Genomic DNA, 19,634 nt, shown 5'->3' with positions numbered 1-19,634 from the left:
TTGTTCAACAATTTATTTAGCGCAACATAAAGCCTGTGCAAAATGCCTAATGTCAAATTTGCAAACAGTGTTTTGCATTTGCAAATTATGCTCCTTTGATGGAAATAACTATAACTGGTCACAGATGAGTGCATTCAGTGCTTTCTTTGTGCTGTGGGTGGAGAGGTTTGTCCAATTTGCCTGATAGTCCTTGTCAACTGAACGAGTATGCAGAGGGTCCTAATTAATATGCCTGCTGGTATGTCTTCAAATTATTTATCTCTTGAATTCTAAATAAGATAAAGATCCAATTTTGCTGAGACCATCAAATCATAACCTTAACCTTGACCAGAACCTCACAGGAGCAATCCGCTTTAAATCTGACATCTGCTGCAACCTGTGACATGAACTGGAACCATAAAAGCTTCTTTCTTTTCCTCCTAATAGTAATTTTGGATATTTCCCCCATGTTCGTTTCAAAAATGTCTTGTGTGTGTGTTTGTGTTGTTGTTGTTTTTTAATAACAAAGCCAACACAGGAGCTGGAAATGACCATTTCCTAATGAGATGAAGGATTATTGACACCAGTACGAGACCTACGGGGAAGTGGTTGACTTGCTTCCAAACGCCAATCCATTTCACTTGTCATGTTGTCAAAGCCGGGTTTGACATTTCAGGGTCCATTACCCCGCACCATGTGCAGCCTTTGTGTTTGGGCACTTGAAGCTTCACATCTTTATGTCACAGTTTGAGAGCGGTCAACTCATTAACTGTTATGATGGCAAGTGCTGTGTGCAGCAGATCAAATCCAGCTGTGAGTGACCCATCTTAGCCTGATGAATAAGTGACAGACAACAATGCAGAGGCCGTCAGGAAGTTTAGCTTGCAACTGTGAAGAGTAAAGGTGGATATTTCCCTCAACAAGGATTTATCTAAGGAAATAAAGTGAACATATCGAATCTGTCAGAACTACCATAATCATTTGTAAGTCCGCTATATAACACATATGAAGTCCACTGAGTGGTTTTATTGTAAAAGGAACGTGGCGACATTTGCACTCTTAACATGGAAAACTTGTAGTTAAATATCCAAAGTCTCTTTAAAATGTAATAAGGGTGTGGGTTTGTGTAATGCTTTATCTCAACAGATATGGATAATGAGTGGAAAACCAATAGACTCTGTCTGTCTTTGAATCCTCATTTGATATGCGTATGTAATGACTTTGTACCAGCCGCAGTCTGTCAGTCTTATTTCATTAAAGGGCTGCTATATCAGGCGCCGGGATAATGACTTAGATCCAAAGGAAGCACGAGGAAACGACTCAAATCTTTTCTCTCACTCTTTCCTCCTTTGTTTTTTATTTCTATGAAGTCCAAATGTCACAGTGCCTTTTTGTTTTCCTTCCTTGATCTCCTTCTCTGCTTGCTTTTGTTCTCTCTTCCTTCTTGCATTTGACAGATTTACCTGCGTTTTCTGGACTATGAGATGGCAAATTCCAACGAATGCAAACGCAACTTTGTGGCGGTGTACGACGGTGGCAGGTGGGATATTTTAAAATCTTGAATTGATTTATTTGAGTTGTACATAGATGTTATAGCCAAGGAGTCTCATATATTCTGAAAACTTCCATTAGCAGTTATTTAAAAGATCAGATTTTTATTCTTAAGAATCAATTTTGATCATTTACATGTAGTCATTTCCTACCTCACACACAATTGTAGTGTTTGTGAGTTAAAGGCAGTAATTTTGGTTGATGTCATATATTTTGACATTTGAAAGAAAACATCAACAAAACACACTAGTTTTCACTCTTTTGAATTGGCGGTAAATATAGATGGGCTTAGCTTAGCCTAAAGACTGAAAACTGCATCCAAAGCTATGGGATGTAACACAGCTAATAATTCTAATGTTTAAGTTTGTTTTGTACCCATCTTTCAAAAACCTAAAAAGGGTTCTTGAAGGTTTTGGAAAACTAGTTTCTAAATTTCAGCCCACTGGTGTGACCTTAAACATTAAACATATTTGATTTTCAAACAAACTCTAACAGTAAATTAAAAAGAACCAATTTAAATGAATATTACAAAATGTTAGTTTGAAATCGACAGGAAAAAGCTGTTGAAGCCTTTGAAGGTTTGTGTAAAAGGGTTTTTATTCTGTGATATTAACAGGATGAAAGGTGTGTCCTTGGAATCAGATTTTTCAATTGCTGAGTTATTAGAACTTTGATTAACATTCTTGTTTAATTACCAGAGCTTTGGCTTCGTCTCTCATATTTAAATCTCTGTTTGATGCACAGATTTTACAAGTTTTAATTGGTCGAAAATGTCTTCAAAACTTGCTAGCACTGTTGCCTCACTGAGAGAAGGTCCCAGCTGGGAGTGGGTTTTCTCTTGGCAGTCTGACTTCCTCCCACAGTCCAAAGACTTGGGCTGGTTGGTGTCTCTAAATGGACCTTAAATATGTGTGACCTTGAGAATACGTTGTTTTTCCTTTCTATGTAGCCCTTCCATGTACTGGGATCTTGTCCAGGACAGCACATTTGTCTTTTTATGTCTTTTTATGTACTTTACTTGTTTTTCAATTCAGGTGAGATATTAAACCACTAATTTTTACGGATTTACAGTTAAAATCACCCTCTACAATAACCATGAAAGCACATACTGTATGAATCATGATCTCAATGAGCAGCCCTGGCTGCTCCTCAACAATGATGGTTATTAAGACGCATGGAGAATATTCGTCTTACTTTGTAGGAAAATATGCACTCTGAAATCACCCATGTCCTGCTTCATCTTGGTGTCTTGTTTCAGTTCGGTGGAAGACCTGAAGAGCAAGTTCTGTTCCACGGTGGCCAACGACATCATGCTGGTCTCCACGCTGGGGGTTGTTCGCATGTGGGCAGACGAGTTCAGCCGTAAAAGTCGATTCCGGATCCTCTTCACAACCTACCACGAACGTAAGACAGGACTCAAAAGATGCCAGCATTAATACACATGTGGTGTAGTACATTGCTGATGACGTAACGGGACAGACATGAAGAAAGGATGGAGGCGCAATGACAACATTTATGGTGAATTATATGACCTTTACAGGCAGAAAATGGAAAACAAAGGACTAAACTGGACTAAACTGCTTTTAAAGATGGATAAAATGAATGAGACAGAACCTGAGCCAAAATAATACCACAGTGAGTGCACTTGGATCTCCTTGAGCCAGACACCTGATAGAAATTCAGACAAATACACAGACAGTCTTTCACTGTCTCATTTACTGGCTTCTTCTTATTGCTGAATAAGACAGCAGAGGGCATCGTCTGTACTTGTGTGGCTTGAGAGTACACACCATGTCAATGCCGTTAACTGCCTTTTTAATGGCTTTAATACCACCAAACTGGTTCCCAAAGTCTTGCATCCTTAGTTTTCTAAACAAAGAGCATCCCTCTGACTAACTAAATAATAAAGTACTGCCGAAAATGTAACTATGTTAATGTATTCAATTACATATCACCTGAAGATAACAGTTTTGAGAGGAAGAAATGCCACTTTTGTGTATAAAGTGAGTCACAAAAGCCTAAGCAGGGTCTTTACGTATCTGCAGCCCGTCTAGTCGTTTGTTGTTGCAGTGCCTTAATCACTACAGGCCGTAGCAGCAGAGTTGTTTATGTTGTGAAGTCAGTGTCCCTTTTGTAGGGCCCTTTCACCAAGCAGAGCCAGGATGTGCTGTTGCCGGGGCAACGCTTCTGCTTAAGTCACTCAGTCGATCCCCCAGCCAGACCTCAGCCGTTAGAGCAGCATCCACCACAGCTCCGCAGCACTGCACCAACCCTGTCCACGGCGAGCACACGCGTCCGCCACACCGCTGCACAGCAAAAGCCAAACATCCAGCGGCTCCGTTCAGCCAGCCGTCCTGGTTTCTTTACGTGAAGATCAACTTTTTTAAAGCACTTTTAAGATGGTAAACCTTTATTAGTGAATGAGGAATGATATGCAGCTCCATTCGATTGCCATTTTTTTGAAAAGGAAATAGACCTTTTATTGAGCTGAACATCTGTAAGTAGATGTCATTCTTTTAATCGAAAGCAAGAGGTGGTGAGTGACAGCGAGTCTGTTTGATATGAACCATCACAAGTTTGGACGTTTGATTCAGGAAGCCAGACTTCGCAGCTTAGGGGGTACTAGTTACGATGAGCGCTCCCTAGGCGCTGCTGAGCCTCAGGCTTTTTCATGTGGGTTCCCTGAGGAACCGGCGGTTCTGATAGGGCTCTTCACAGCTGCTGACTCCCAGCGAGCTGTTCCTGTGAGGGGGAACAATGTTCCCCAACGCATACAGTACGTGCACTTTAATGACCTGCGCAAAGTTGACGATGCCACTGAGCACAACTCGCTCCACATCAAACCCTTCTTTATCCAAGCAGCAGTTATGTCTTAGGTGATAAATGTGGCTGTGTGACATCTCACTCGTCAGCATTTTCACTTTCCGGGCTGAGCTTTCAATACCAAACCCACTACACCACATCCCTGCCTCACTTAGATTACTGACAATATACTGTCATCACTGGCAGCGTTGTCATATTGACGTTCTCTACAACAAATTGCACATACAATCTAAGCTAGACCTCGACAACATAAAAGCAGACAAACCCGTAAAAGCTGTTTTTTATTTTGACTTCTCAATAACCAGGTGCAGCACTTCACTGCGTCGTCTGCCAAGACACCCAGACTATTTTTGTCAGGCACTCATTTATCAGTTAATTTATGTTTCCAGCAGTCACTGTGAACATATCTGCGAGGGCCGAAGGGCACTTTTATTACAGAACGTCTCCAAATTAATTTTGCGGGAGATTAAAGGTGATCTCGCTTCTTACGTCTGGTCTTCCTCTGTAGAGGGTGTCGGAGGGTTCATTAACAAAATGAGAGAGGATGAGCGCCCTCTGGTGGTGGTCGACCAAAACAATCTGTCAAAACTTTACTGTACACTGTGCTGTACTCTATAACCAAAGAGATGACCGAAAGGAAAAGGGAAAATAGGAGGACGGGTTTTAAGGACACGCATGGAGAGCCAGCTTGACTCAGGGAACGCTGGCAGAGCCACAGGCGGAAGAAGGAACAGAGAAGTCACTCTCACTTGGTGCGTTATCATTCTCTCAGCATGAGAGCTGGAATAAAAACAGCCGTACATCACGGCGGTAACACTGTCAGAGAGTCATCAGCTCTGTCACCACTGCCAGGCTACTTCAGTGCCAGTGGCAGAAATGACTGGGAATGGGAGATAAAAGCGGACAATGAGAGATGTGCTGGTGAGGTCGGGAAGAAATGTTTGCAACTAGCAACACCGTCGTGTTAGTGATGGAATCCTGTCTGTTATATACTTCTTTTTATATATATGTATATATATTAGTTAGGGCTGGGCGATATATCGAGATTTTAATATATATCGATATATTTTCAAACGCGATATGGTATGACACAATATCGTTTATATCGATTTTTTTTTTTTTTTTTGATTTTGATATAGCTTATTTTGTGACAAATTGACTTAAATGTTTTATTTGAGATTTGCACAAATGTTTTGTTATTTGCACAACTCTCAACCTCAGTGGAAAAGTCTGCCTGTTACTGTCTACATTGTATTAATTGTACAGTGTATTTTAATGTAATTGTTATGCAGGAAAGGGATATTTGTTTTATTTTATTCAAGAAGCATTTTTATTCTATATATGCAGGCAGTTTATTTTTATTTCATTTGTTTTATACATTTTGATATTGTGCAGATCTCTGTTAATAAAGGCACAAGGCTTTGTATTAAAACTGATTGTTTTTTTAAGGGTTTGCCTCAGAAAAAAATGAAGCTAACAGAGATGCTATGCTATAATGCTTTGGGGGAAACCCCAATTATGGCACAGAAAAAATATCGAGATATATATCGAGTATCGCCATTCAGCTAGAAAATATCGAGATATGACTTTTGGTCCATATCGCCCAGCCCTAATATTAGTCTACAAAAACAAGATATGGTAATGCCTCACCGTTGGAAATGCTTGTTCATTTGTGAACTGCACTATTAAGAAAAAATTATAAAAAAAATTCATCATGTGGAACACAACTAGTCCTGGCTTGGAGTTTCTTACTGGAATTGACAGGCAAACGCGATGAATTGGCCATTCAGATGGCTCATGCATTAGTATGATTGCTTGTTGAAAGCAAGGGCACCTTGGATTGAAGTACTCCAGCTCCACTTATATATACATACGACAATGGAGCTCATCCTGCTGACAGATGGCTCTGCGGCACACTGTCATCATTGCAAGGTGGGGACATAAGATATTAATGTTGTGTCTGAGACGGGCCACCGTGGGAGGGTCCGTGTCATCGTAGATCACATTCTCGCGTCCTGGTTTAGACTGCGTTGACAACTGAACGACACTGCGAGTAAACAGAAAGGGGTTGTATTGGTGTCGTGTGCTTCTGATTGGAGACTGTCGTGCCCGCCTCACACTCGCACTCGCCCAGTAATGATGCATTGTAAGAAATTCATTCATATCCTCAAGTTGTATGGGTTTGAAGAGGAGGGTGGAGATGTGATTGGTGGAGAGCAGATCGGTCCAGGGGGAACAGGTTTGACAGGTTTATTGCCTTAAACTTGGCTCCTCTTTAGCTGTACTTCAAATATTTATGTGTGCAACAGCAAACAAACATAAAGTTAAAAAGAAATGACTACCTTTTGTCTATCCTTAGCTGATTGACAACAATTTTTTTATGTTTTCAACTTGTGAATACAGTATGTGCCTTCAAATTACTGCTTCATGGCCTTTCCCAGACTGATGAGACAGGAACAATCCCTTTTTTTAAGATCATTTCAGATTTTTCTCAGTGGTACCAAAGTAGATTTCTATTATCATTTAACTTTTGTGATAATTAGCTCTCAGTGTGGTCACCCTGCTCTCTTTTCTTCCAGCTCCATGTGACGCAGATGCCTTCTTTTGTCACAGTAACATGTGCATAAACTACACGCTGGTGTGTAATGGCATGCAGAACTGTGTCTACCCCTGGGACGAGAACCAGTGCAAAGGTGAGGTTCCCCGTTTACGGCATGTCTTTAAATCCATCGTAGTTCAGCAGTATTAATGTTTGAAAAGCTAGTCGCAGAGCCGAGTATTCTTTAATGTTTCAGCGCCAAGGACATGTACAGACCCTGGATGAGAGATTCTGCTGATGCAAACCATATGTTAGCTTTACAAAAAAAAAAACATTTTAATCACGGTACACGGTGTAGTGGAAGTAGTGAATTATTCAGGACTTGTTGAATATTCCATTGTGGGAATTCTGCTTCCAAAGCACTGAATTGGTTGAATAATATAAGGCAAAACTATCAAAATTCAGGTCGCTATAGCTCAGCAAGTGAAAAAAAAATGGATGCAATCATCAATTGGATGAGAGCGGAAACCGAAGCACCGCGTTGCCTAATAATTGAATGCACTAAGAAGCTGTGCATGAATGTATGTCTCAGTGGGTGAACGGTGCATGTGCTGTAAAGCATTTTGAGTAGCTTGAAGATTAAAAAAGTGCCATATAAATACACTCCAGTTACCATTTGACTCCCGAATGCTCCATTTTCGGTTTCATTCAGAAATTTTCTCCACTCATGTCAATTTGCTGAATATAACTTATGATGATAACTTTTGCCATAATTTAATGTCACCTTAGGCCATCAAAGATGTGCATTTATACTAAAAACTTAAACTCTTTTGCCAAATTTTAAAGAGAGGATCAAAGTAAAAATAGTGGAGCTATTGGGTAATGTTCCTTCACTGCTAAAAAAACCCAGAAACAAGCATTTTTATTTTGTTTGTTTGTTTTAAATATCCCTAGCAAGTTAAAGCATTGCCTCCTTGACATTGACAAGTACTTTTTGTTAACCTTCTAATTAAATGAATTTTGTTGCCTGGGTCATATCTATGAATCAGGCAACAAGATATAGGGAAGATTTCATTTGAGCGAACCGGGAAACATGATTTCTTTGCTTTAACAATGAGCACATCCGTTGACGTAGGTTGATGGTTGTTGTGAGGAGAAGACGCTGCAGGCTGCAGAGAGAATTTCTACAGTTGTGATAATGGATTTGGATGTCAATGGAAAATGTGGTTAGAGCAAATTGATTTCCAAGGCACCTGACTGTTAATCAGCTAGATGATATTTAATATGACGTGGAAGCTCCGGGCACAACTCAAAAGCAAGCGATCCAGGGGAAAGATATTTTTATACCATTCAATTTAACTGATCCTGTTTCAACAATAACAATTTTACAAATTGTACAATAGCAACAAGACTATACTTAGAAAGATGCCTGTTTGTTTTTCATGTGGACTATAAATGCCTGTAGGTTCAACCGTAACCACTGAAATAGAACTAGAATGGAACAGAATGGAACTCCGGCTAAGCTTTCCACCCTACAGTTTAGGTCTGAGATTGTGCAGAAATCGGCCAGGGGAGGTCGTTTTCTCCAGCTGGTTTCTCTACCTTCTTCCTTTTTTCCGCCTGAGTAAAACATAAGGCCCCCCATTTGTCTTCGTTAGTAGTAAAATGTCAAGTTTTATTCCCTTCTCCTTTAAACGTCGTAATGTAACCGTTTTTTGTCATTGAAGTTCAGTGCACTGCTACAAGTTCATCCATATAAATGTCGCACATCTGCCCACAGACCGCCTCTCAGCACACCGTTTGTCTGAACTACTCTTTGTAGAGTCCTCGTGATGAACTGTCAAGAGCCGTGACCCTGCGTGACCTTTTTATCTAAACGTTTGTGGGCACATTGGACGTTGTTCCTTTATCTTGTACATGATAAGGTCATTTGATAAGTTTCTCTCGCTCTGTTTTTCTTTTTTTTTAAGATCTTTCACGCTAAATTGAGATTTTCTACTCTACTGCACAACATGAAAGCAGTTTATAATACTAATGCTTGCTGAAATCCTTTTATAAGAAAAGAACAGCCAGTTCTTAACATTGCTAGCCAGTAGGAGCTGATCCTGCCGGCAGATGTGACCGCTATCAGTGGCAGTTTTATCCTGAGTCCTCACAGGGTCTCTTCCCAGTTTCACCCTGCTCTGTGTAGCACATAATTGGAACGTGGGAAACATGCTCCTTCATTGATTGACTTCGTGTGATACAATACTGGAAACACTGGTCCCTGGGAATTAGAGCAGCCAAGGTACCACTGTGAGAGTATAGGAATGAGAGAACATGACAGAACAGGACCTGAGATCATAGGACATCAGAAACTTAGGCCCTGGAGAGTTGAGGAGTACAAGTGAGCTCAGGAGCCTGGGAAGATGCAGTACCATCCTGACAACTTCAAACCCTGAGAAAACAGGAAACAGGGACTCTGGGTACATGGGACCCTGGGAACAAAGGAGTTTGGGAGCGTAGTACACACAGAACATAGCTTCCTTGCAGCATAGGCACTACAGTTATTATTAACACCCAGAATTATATATTTTTTTAAAAAGAAAAGTGGTTTCAGCCTATCTGAGAGATAAACTGTATTAGTTATTTAAAGATCAATTTGCATACTAGAAACCAGCTGCTATCTGCTATCAATCCCACACAGATGTAGCTCCTCTGTGTACAATAAACGTGTTCCTTGTTGTTATTCAAAGCTTCAGTTCTGAGGTAAATTTCAAAGTTAAAGGGGAACTATTATGGCATCTAATACCTATTTTAAACGGGCTTTGAATGTCTTAAAAACAAGCTTTTGATTGTTTTTGCTAAATAAATTAGAAATTCAGCCTCTGAGCCATGTCTTTATCTTCCTAGTTTCTAACCTCATTATCTATGAGGGATTCTGAGTGGGCGGGGCTATGATAATGAGGGTCTGTGCTGATTGGCTGCCTGACGCGATGACGCGAATGACGCAATACACCGCTACGAAAAAATGGCGGAATACTGGATGGGTCATCCGGGCGGCTGTACAGACACTGCAGAATTTGGTTGCTTTCCTCCTTCTCTGAGTTGGCAGGCTGAGGGGAGACCACTTTATATATGTTAAAGCAAGAAAAAACGTGTTTTTCATAATAGGTCCCCTTTAAACGACTTTTCTTGTTCTTGTGTCTGTCTACCACAGAAAAGAGGAACACAAACATCCTGGACAACCTGAACTCCACAAACGGGACCATAATTGGGGTAACCTGTTGCATCGTCTTCCTCCTCCTCCTCGTCTCCGTCATTGTCCAGATAAAGCAGCCGCGGAAGAAGTACATCCTGCGGCGCGAGGACTTTGACCCCACCATATTTCAGGAGGTTTTCGAGCCCCCTCACTACGAGCTGTGTGCCCTGCGGAGCGCCGCCACGCCCACGGCGGCCTCGGCCGACCTGGTTGACCTGGCGGAAGATTTTGAGAACTATCACGCCCTTCGTCGTGCCTCCTCGCGCTGCGTCCACGACCATCACTGTGGCTCCTCCTCCAACCTCGGCTCCGCGCACATATCCCAGCTGTCGCTCAGCGGGCGGGGAAGCCGAGGCAACCTGAGCGCCCGCGACGCCGCGGCCGCCACCCTACTCACGGACCTCCCGCAGCCGCCCATGGCGGTGCGGCCTCTGCTGCCGGGCACCGGAAACCGCAGGAGCATCTTGGTCATGAAGCACAGCTACTCGCAAGAGGCGGCGGACAATGGATGTGACCTGGATGACGACATGGAAGAAGTTCCCACCACCAGCCACCGACTCTCGCGTCATGAAAAGGCAGTACAGCGGTCAGTATCCATAGATTTCTGATGAGGGAAGAACAGCAGCCCTAGAGTTAACTATGGGGATCTTTGAAATATATAGGAGATGTTTACCTTTTACTTTTTTTTTCATATTCTAGCTTTGCTCCTGCTCTTCCTCCCATTATTTTTTGTTTTAATATTATGAACTTAATTTTTACATTGACCTTTGATATTTTCCCCTTTTCTAACAATACAATCTTTCACAAAGGGCTAAATTAACATCTGAAAATGTGCCCCTCCTTGCATGCACGTCCTTTATTAACTCAAGCAGCCCTGTTAGCGTCCTCTGAATGCTGATTTGTGGTTGACTGACTTTATTCAAACTTTTCTGTGCTTTGAGGTTTGCCAGAGATCTTTTAAACAAATGCAGACTTCATTTTAACAAATGTTCATTTCGTAACAGTCCAGTTTCGACTGTTAAGACAAGGGCTTGAATTGGTGCCTCATAGAGATGTATTACAACATTGTCATGAATGCAAATGACTGCCTCTCCCCCGATGACAGCCGGGGAAGGCTCCAGACCCACTGCAACTCTTAACCGGAGGAAGTGGGTTTTTTTTTTAATGAAAAAAATTAATGAATGCAAGTTATAAAATATGCATTTCTATTCCTAACAATTGAAATATACCAGTTATTCAATATTTTGACATCAAAAATATTTTCAATAACAAAGATAAATGAATATTTTACTGTGTACTTGCACCTTGACAGCTTGAAGAGTAACTATTTCTGTTTACAAAAATACTGCCTGAAGGTATCAAAGTACTTTTTTTAGGCTCTTAAAATGCAAAACTTTTTGCATGCCTTTTCTGAGCTCCTCTTCCTTCCTCTTCTCGATTCTTTACATTTAGTACGTCTGCATGCAAGGCTCTTAAAGGCCATCAAAGCACGAACAAAGTTTATTGCTTTTATGTAGCACATTATGCATTCTGACCTCTCTCTATGCAAAAGGAGTTTGATATTAAATGAAAGAGCCGTGACATTTCAGGTTCTGCCTCATTGGCTCTTTGAGCAAACATGAATCAGAGTACAACACAACTAGGGTCTAAGAGACAATCTCAAGGTAAGCACCCTTATTTAACAATGAACATCTCTATATGTCGTTGTGTAGTCATCATTTTCCCAGTCAGTATATACTTTTATGTAAGTTCTTTTTTCCTTTTCTGACTTTCGCTGGGGGGGGAGGGGTTATATTTTATTTCATTGAGTTTTATTTTTTTGTATGTATTTGTTTTGACTTTTTTATTGTTCATTTTCACCAAGATGGTTTTCTTGCCTGCAGCCATCTTGCCCTGTCAGCAAGTTTGTTTTGAAGTGTTTGTGATGCTCAAGTGTACTGTATGTGCTCTTCACATGAGGACATACATTATATCACTCTGTGGACATCCATTAGCATGGACTTTTTCAACCATCTTTAGTTGAAGTTGTTACCTGTTGTGTATGTTTAACGTTTCACATTTTCCCTAGTAAGACTACTGGACATTCCATACCAACTCACCTAATCTTCCCGAATGCTCATGCATCGCTCATTTTTCCTCTGAATTGGGCTGAATTTGCACTGGACATCTAAAAAAACTAATCATTTGCAACTAATTGTTACTAACATCTAATTAAATGTTTGCATAAGCCGCTAATTTTCCCTTTCAGCCAGTCAAATGTTGAATTTCTGTAGAACGAGGACTAAAGTAACCTTTATGTGTTTTGTTTTTTGTTGTTTTTTCCCCCATTGATGTGAGTCATGTCAGATTTTTTCCAGGACTTTTTGAACTTAGAAATCCAACTGTCAAATTGTATTTTCAGAGAGGAATTGTGTCTCTTCTGAATATGAATGAGAGACAAAGAATGAGAACCAAAAGGGGCAACGTTCAGTTTTGAAAATTAAAGCCTGCTAGGAAGTGCCAAAGCATGCTGTTCCTCCAATGGCCAGTAGGGGGTGGCTCCAAAAGTGAGCCAATTTCCTAATGGCGCTTTTCCACTAGTACCTACTCAGCCCGACTCGCCTCGGGACAGCTCGTCACGCCTTGTCCTCGTTTGTTTTTCCACAGCCAGGTGAGAAGTGGGTGGGTTGGGGTGAAGCTGCTGTGACGTACTCGATTGTGCAACCCCTTTGTTTGTGTCGGCGCTGATCAGAAATCAGCTGGAGCCGCGAGCGACACTGAGGAGAAACAGAGCTCCTGTAGATCTGATCGTTCAGTCAGTCACCAGGTTTATGAACATCTTCACCTCAGAGTTGAATCACCAAACAGACGTTTGCGCTGTATAATAAAATCGCCGCGAGTCGCTCTCGCGCTGACTCCCGCTTCCTGATTCAAACGTCTGACGGCCCCCTGACCAATCGGTGGCGTGGAGGGTGGTGACGTCAGAAATAGTGCCGACTCAGCACGCTTAGAACCTCAGCAGAATAGGTACAGAAAAAGTATCTGCTTGGCACGGCTCCACCCGCCTCGGCCCTTAGTGGAGAAGCGCAAGACGGGGCGTGGCGAGTAGAAGCGCGCTGAGTAGGTACTAGTGGAAAAGCGCCATTAGACTCACATGTTAAAATAACCACCTTTTTAGCAGAAATGAATATATTAGACTTAACTTCTGATGCCATATGATGTCAAATGCCAAATGCCATTCATCACTTAACTACTTAACATTTGCATTGACTTTGACTTTTGGCTCATGAGTTTGACAGACCATCTAAGAGTTGTTTCTGTTACGCTGTGTGTGAAAAGACAGATCCAAAAGCAGACATTGGTAAGAAACAAGCAGCACAGTTTATCTAGGGAATTTTTCTCAAGGCTACAGAGCAGAAACAAAGGCAGAAGCTGAGTCATTAACCAGCTGGTCCAAAGGAATACGAGTAGAAATCCAGCAGCAGTACGAATCCACAAGTCCAACAGTGGATTCCAATGAATGGACAAAGGGTCAAGCAACGAACTGGGAGTCATGTTTCAAATGATACAAGCAGACAAACTAACTAGATGTGGCACACCTGAGAGTGGGTGCGCAGAAGGGAGATGAGGCACAGGAGACACCAGATGGCAGTGTTGGCTGGGACGTGATGGCTTCAGTAGCTTCAGGAAAATGCCTCATACATACAGGCCGATAGCCCGTCTCTCCAAAGCTTTGGCCTTATGCCTAGTCAAGATTCTGCCCCATATGGTCAAGGAGGACCTAAATGGTTTTGTCAAGGGCTGGAACTCCTCTGATAATCTGAGAAAGGCTCCTTAAGATTGTCCAACTAGCCCAGAGCTGCAGGACCCGGCCCTCGTGCTGTCTCTCCACACTGGGAAGGCATTCGACCGGACCGAGTGGTTCACGTTTCAGAGGGCTGTTACGTTCACGTCTAAGCCTGATGCAAGACACTCGTAGTTATGAACGTTAACCACCAAATTAGATCTTTACCAGATATAAACTGTACTGGAAGTAGTCCATGTTGCTGGTAAGTGAATGTAGCCTAAGACACAACACAGTCCCATCATATCCAGAATGTATTTGGTCCTGAATGTACATATGAAGACCATAATAATAATAGTTGTGGAGCTGCAGTTCTCTGAGAGGGACTCCAGGTTCCAGCGTTACCCTTCAGTGCAGACATATGAAAGATCAGAGATGTTGTTGCTTCTTCATCATTCTTTATTTTTATTATAATCTGCATATTCCCCCAAGTTTTAATACTATATTTAGTGGCTTTATATTAATATTTTACTCGTCTGTGCCGGTTTAACATTGGCATTGTTGGGTTTTTTTGTTTTTTTTTTCAGTTACATAGAAATGGGTCTTGTTTCATCTCATCAATTTTATTACTTTCAGTAAACGCCTCTAGCAACAGCTGTTGGGTCGCTGACTAACCTGAAGTTTAAGTGGATGAAAAGTGCAAATTTCTGCCCAGTCTGTTCCAAGAATTAGCTGTTTGAGACTTTTAGAAACAATTAAAAAGAATGAAGTGAAAATAAATGAAAAATATATCAATTTATTTTTGAGATGCAGTATTTTGAGGTGAGTTTTAAAAATTTCAGAAAGGTTCTGTCAGCTTTAAACGGAAGGGTCGGTTGAGTTGGTATGGACTGAACTCACAAGAGCACATAAGGGAAAGACGACACAAACCAAATGTTTTGGGCGCATTATCGCAGCTAGATTTCTTTTTTCTTTCATCTCTCAATAAAGCACACTTATTTATCCCACTTACCGCAGAAGTCTTCTGTAGATGTTGCATGATGTGTGTCAGTTGCAGTATTTGAGTTTATATTTGGTTATAAATGAAGTACACCACTGCTTTCATGAAGTTGCAAGAATCCCGACATGACATCAGATAATGAGATCCATTCATTTGAAATGTGTAGAACTGTTCTGCGCATTTCTTTTATTTATTGAACAAAATACTGATTCAGTAAAACCGTGACACGGACCAATGAACGCTCGGGCTTGCAGCTTCATGTCTGCATATTAACGAGCTGTGTCGTCAAGTGCTGCCGATTATTTTTGTGTTGTAGCCAAACGTGTGGTGTCCTGATGTACCGTATTTGTGTCTTCTTATGTTCTACGTTATGTTGCATTGTCTCCATCATGTAGACTTCTTGAGAATAGTGCTATCCTGGATCAGTGCGAACGGGCTTCACTGACATATGAAAAAGAGGAGCGGAGATTTACACCAGCATGATGCTGATGATGCTGATGAAGGGACTTTTGCTGAAATGGATACTGAAGGTGTATTCATGGGCAAAGATGAACACAAAGGACACATGTGATGACTCCAGCTGCGTTACTGGGACGGGGAGTTGAAAGTCACTCGCCTTAGTAGTCAAACCCTAATTGTTTTGTCTTACTGGAAAGATATGGACCTTTTTAAAAAAGAGAAAAAAATAATTAAACATAAGATTTGGGATATTAGTATCATACCTGTCATTGTCACAAATTCTTCACTGATAAAACCAATGTAACTGCGCATCGTTACTTTCATTTTCAAGCATGTACTTTAAAGCATACATGTCATGGTTTTAATAGCAAATCAGAGATGCTTGCAGTTAGTCAAGTCAAGAATGATTAATTTGAGCAAAAATTGGAATTAAACTAGACTTATTACTAACCAAATTGAGTTAAAAACTGTCAGGATAAGAAAAATTGTGGTTTAATTTGGATAACAATTCAAGGCTGAAGTCTGTGGTTTGTGCATGCTTCTTCTATATCCATGAACACGTTAACATGACCAACATAAACATGGTGTTAAAAAAACAGCAGTAGTTCATTAGTTATATGGGTTTATAATGTGGTTTAAAAGGCATCCTCAAAGTGGATTAATTGCATGTCGTTGATTCATGTAATCACTCCACAGTGTCGCTTCCAACAGATTAATTTCATCACAGCCCACTTTCAGTATGCCGACCAACGTTTTGAAGGGCATTTTTATTTGAACCAAGAGTACTTGCTCTTTGGCAACTTACTGACTTTGAGTCTGTTTGACTTCTCTTTTACTGTTGCAGCTCAGTATATTTGTATCGACACAGACTTTTATACTGAGGAAAGCAGAATGTATGACCGTTTTTACGATTACTCTAATTATCTTTCAGGGCTGGTTTTACTGATGCTTTTTAAAATAAATGACAATGGAGCTTCATCCCTTTTCTTTGTTTTATTGGCATTTGGTCAGCAGTGTCACCGTTCCTTTCATGTATCCTGCAACTGTCAATGTCGATTGTTTGTGTCAGGGGGAGGCTACACCAAAACAACAAAAAAAAGATTAATGTAAAAAAAAAAACAGGACAAGAACGTCAGTCCCAGATGGTTTAAATGATGCCAGGTAATCAGTGTATCTGACAGGCGAGTCTATCGATGCTCCGTGTTTGCTCTGATGAGATTTATCTCACGTATGCTGCAACATAAAAGCTGCAGTCCTGCGCTACATTAGCACTCCCGAAAGGCAGGCTGATCCACATCTTGCAAAAAGAAAGAGAAACACATGACACAAAGGGTTTGTGGGTGGAATTACAAGGATTTCTGACTGGTGTACTCATAAAATGTGGTCTGATCAAAATCAAAGTCACAACCTACGTTATTCTAGATTCCTTTCTCCAGCAATGCATTCACAGCAAGGTGCAACATTGCCCGTCCAGTGTGTGTTAAACACAAAATCTGAAGTTTCTTCAGGGTCCACGACCAGCAATAAGTCATCAATGTCTCTGCTCACGGACTGTGTGTTAGTCAGCACCGAATAAACACGCAGAGCAGAATAAACCCTATGAAGGACAGTTTCTACCATAGGACCCCCACAGCGGCCTCGTAGTTGGAGCTTGTGATGTTTTCTGTTGCAGCAGGGGAGAGAGATGCCGTCGGCTCCTCCAGGTACTTGAGCATGGCAACAGGGCTGGCTGAGTGGGTGGATCCCCCAAATCAAGTGACAAGAGTTCTCTGATCTCTCGATCTCTGATCGCTGTGGTTGCAATAATGGTGTTTTTTGTTTGTTTTGAGGGTTTTTTTTCCACGGTCTGCAGCTTGCTAGTCACTTGGCGAGGCATTTTGACTGGATGTTCTGACAACAGTCCATCACTTACCATCACATGAGATGCTGATGAATCTCATCCTTTGCATGGTTCTTGTGTGTCCATTGTGTCTTGCCAAATCGCCATCTCCCACAGAACCCAATTAACAGCAACACACTCTTCAGGTCATAGTCTTTCTCGGCTCTTCCACTTTCAGGTTGTGGGTTGCTCTTTTGGTTTAACCATGCTGATTTGACTGTTATGTTTTATGGTTTGGATGAGGCTTTGCCGTTGTTATGCAGTATAGTTTTTCTCCTTATAGCATTTTTTAAATCAGGTTTGTGAACTGAAGAACATTCACGACTTAAGAAATAGGTGTAGGCAATTTTTCAATTCTCTGTAAATCCTCGTTATGATGTCCTTGGAAAGTTGCTGCGGTCGCAGCGATGGACACGCTGACTAACCAGACTGTGTGTTTCCTTATTTATAGGAAGGAATGGCTTTTCAAATTCAATTTTAATATCATCTCCTTTATTTGAATATAGAAGTCCAAATGGCTTTTTGAGATGTTGTTGGGAAACAGATTTACTTACTTTATTTACTCACTCTCACTCACTCATCTTCTCCCGCTTTATCCGTTACCGGGTCGCGGGGCAGCAGCCCCAGCAGGGATGCCCAGACTTCCTTCACCCCAGACACTTCCTCCAGCTCTTCCGGGGGGAGTCCGAGGCGTTCCCAGGCCAGCCGAGAGACATAGTCTCTCCAGCGTGTCCTGGGTCTTCCCCGGGGTCTCCTCCCGGTGGGACATGCCTGGAACACCTCCCTAGGGAGGCGTCCAGGAGGCATCCGGTACAGATGCCCAAGCCACCTCAGCTGACTCCTCTCAATGTGGAGGAGTAGCGGCTCGACTCCGAGCTCCTCCCGGGTGACTGAACTCCTCACCCTATCTCTAAGGGAGCGTCCAGCCACCCTGCGGAGGAAACTCATCTCGGCCGCTTGTATCCGCGATCTTGTCCTTTCGGTCACTACCCAAAGTTCATGACCATAGGTGAGGGTAGGGGCGTAGATTGACCGGTAAATCGAGAGCTTCGCCTTTCGACTCAGCTCCCTCTTCACCACGACGGTCCAGTACATCGACCGCATTACTGCGGACGCTGCACTGATCCGTCTGTCAATCTCACGCTCCATTGTTCCCTCACTCGTGAACAAGATCCCGAGATACTTGAACTCCTCCACCTGAGGCAGGACTTCTCCACCCACCCGGAGAAGGCATGCCACCCTTTTCCGGTCGAGAACCATGGCCTCGGTCTTGGAGGTGCTGATTCTCATCCCTGCCGCGTCGCACTCTGCCGCAAACCGCCCCAGCACATGCTGGAGGTCCCGGTCTGATGAAGCCAACAGGACAACATCATCTGCAAAAAGCAGAGATGAAATCCTGAGGTTCCCAAACCGGATCCCCTCCGGCCCCTGGCTGCGCCTAGAAATCCTGTCCATAAAAATTATGAACAGGACCGGTGACAAAGGGCAGCCCTGCCGGAGTCCAACATGCACTGGGAACAAGTCTGACTTACTGCCGGCAATGCGAACCAGACTCCTGCTTCGATCATACAGAGACCGGACAGCCCTTAGTAGAGGGCCCCGGACTCCATTCTCACTCAGCACCCCCCACAGAAGGCACGAGGGACACGGTCAAATGCCTTCTCCAGATCCACAAAACACATGTAGACTGGTTGGGCAAATTCCCATGAACCCTCGAGCACCCTGCGGATGGTATAGAGCTGGTCCAGTGTTCCACGACCGGGACGAAAACCGCATTGTTCCTCCTGAATCCGAGGTTCGACTATCGGCCGTAATCTCCTCTCCAGTACCCTGCCGTAGACTTTCCCCGGGAGGCTGAGAAGTGTGATCCCCCTGTAGTTGGAACACACTCTCCGGTCCCCCTTTTTAAACAGAGGGACCACCACCCCGGTTTGCCACTCCAGCGGTACTGTCCCCTTCCTCCATGCAATGTCGCAGAGGCGTGTCAACCAAGACAGCCCTACGACATCCAGAGACTTGAGGTACTCAGGGCGAATCTCATCCACCCCCGGTGCCCTGCCACCGAGGAGCTTACGAACCACCTCGGTGACCTCGGCTTGGGTGATGGATGAGCACGTCTCCGAGCCCCAACCCTCTGCTTCCTCAGTGGAAGGCATGTCAGTCGGGTTAAGGAGATCCTCAAAGTATTCCTTCCACCGTCCGACAATGTCCCCAGTCGAGGTCAACAGCTCCCCACCAGCACCATAAACGGTGCCGGCAGAGTACTGCTTCCCCCTTCTGAGGCGCCGAACGGTCCTCCAGAATTTCTTCGAGGCCGACCGAAAGTCCTCCTCCATGGCCTCCCCGAACTCCTCCCAGACCCGAGTTTTTGCCTCCAAGACTGCCCGAGCCGCGGCCCGC

General features: G+C 42.8%; 1 protein-coding gene across 1 annotated transcript in view; it reads left to right on the top strand.

The window, feature by feature from the left end:
* The window catches only part of neto1l (neuropilin (NRP) and tolloid (TLL)-like 1, like), a 102,761-nt gene that overhangs the window by 81,577 nt on the left and 1,550 nt on the right, over positions 1–19,634 (top strand). The window contains exons 7-11 of the mRNA XM_061713226.1: positions 1,437–1,519; positions 2,789–2,934; positions 6,933–7,046; positions 10,092–10,719; positions 11,723–11,797. Coding sequence (XP_061569210.1) covers positions 1,437–1,519; positions 2,789–2,934; positions 6,933–7,046; positions 10,092–10,719; positions 11,723–11,783 — 1,032 coding nt within the window. The 3' untranslated portion in view covers positions 11,784–11,797. The remainder of the gene's footprint in view (positions 1–1,436; positions 1,520–2,788; positions 2,935–6,932; positions 7,047–10,091; positions 10,720–11,722; positions 11,798–19,634) is intronic.

Source organism: Cololabis saira, chromosome 22 (assembly GCF_033807715.1).
Source record: "Cololabis saira isolate AMF1-May2022 chromosome 22, fColSai1.1, whole genome shotgun sequence".
Lineage (NCBI taxonomy): Eukaryota > Metazoa > Chordata > Actinopteri > Beloniformes > Belonidae > Cololabis > Cololabis saira.
Note: the sequence above shows the minus strand (reverse complement) of the source record. Positions and strands in the feature narration are given on the sequence as shown.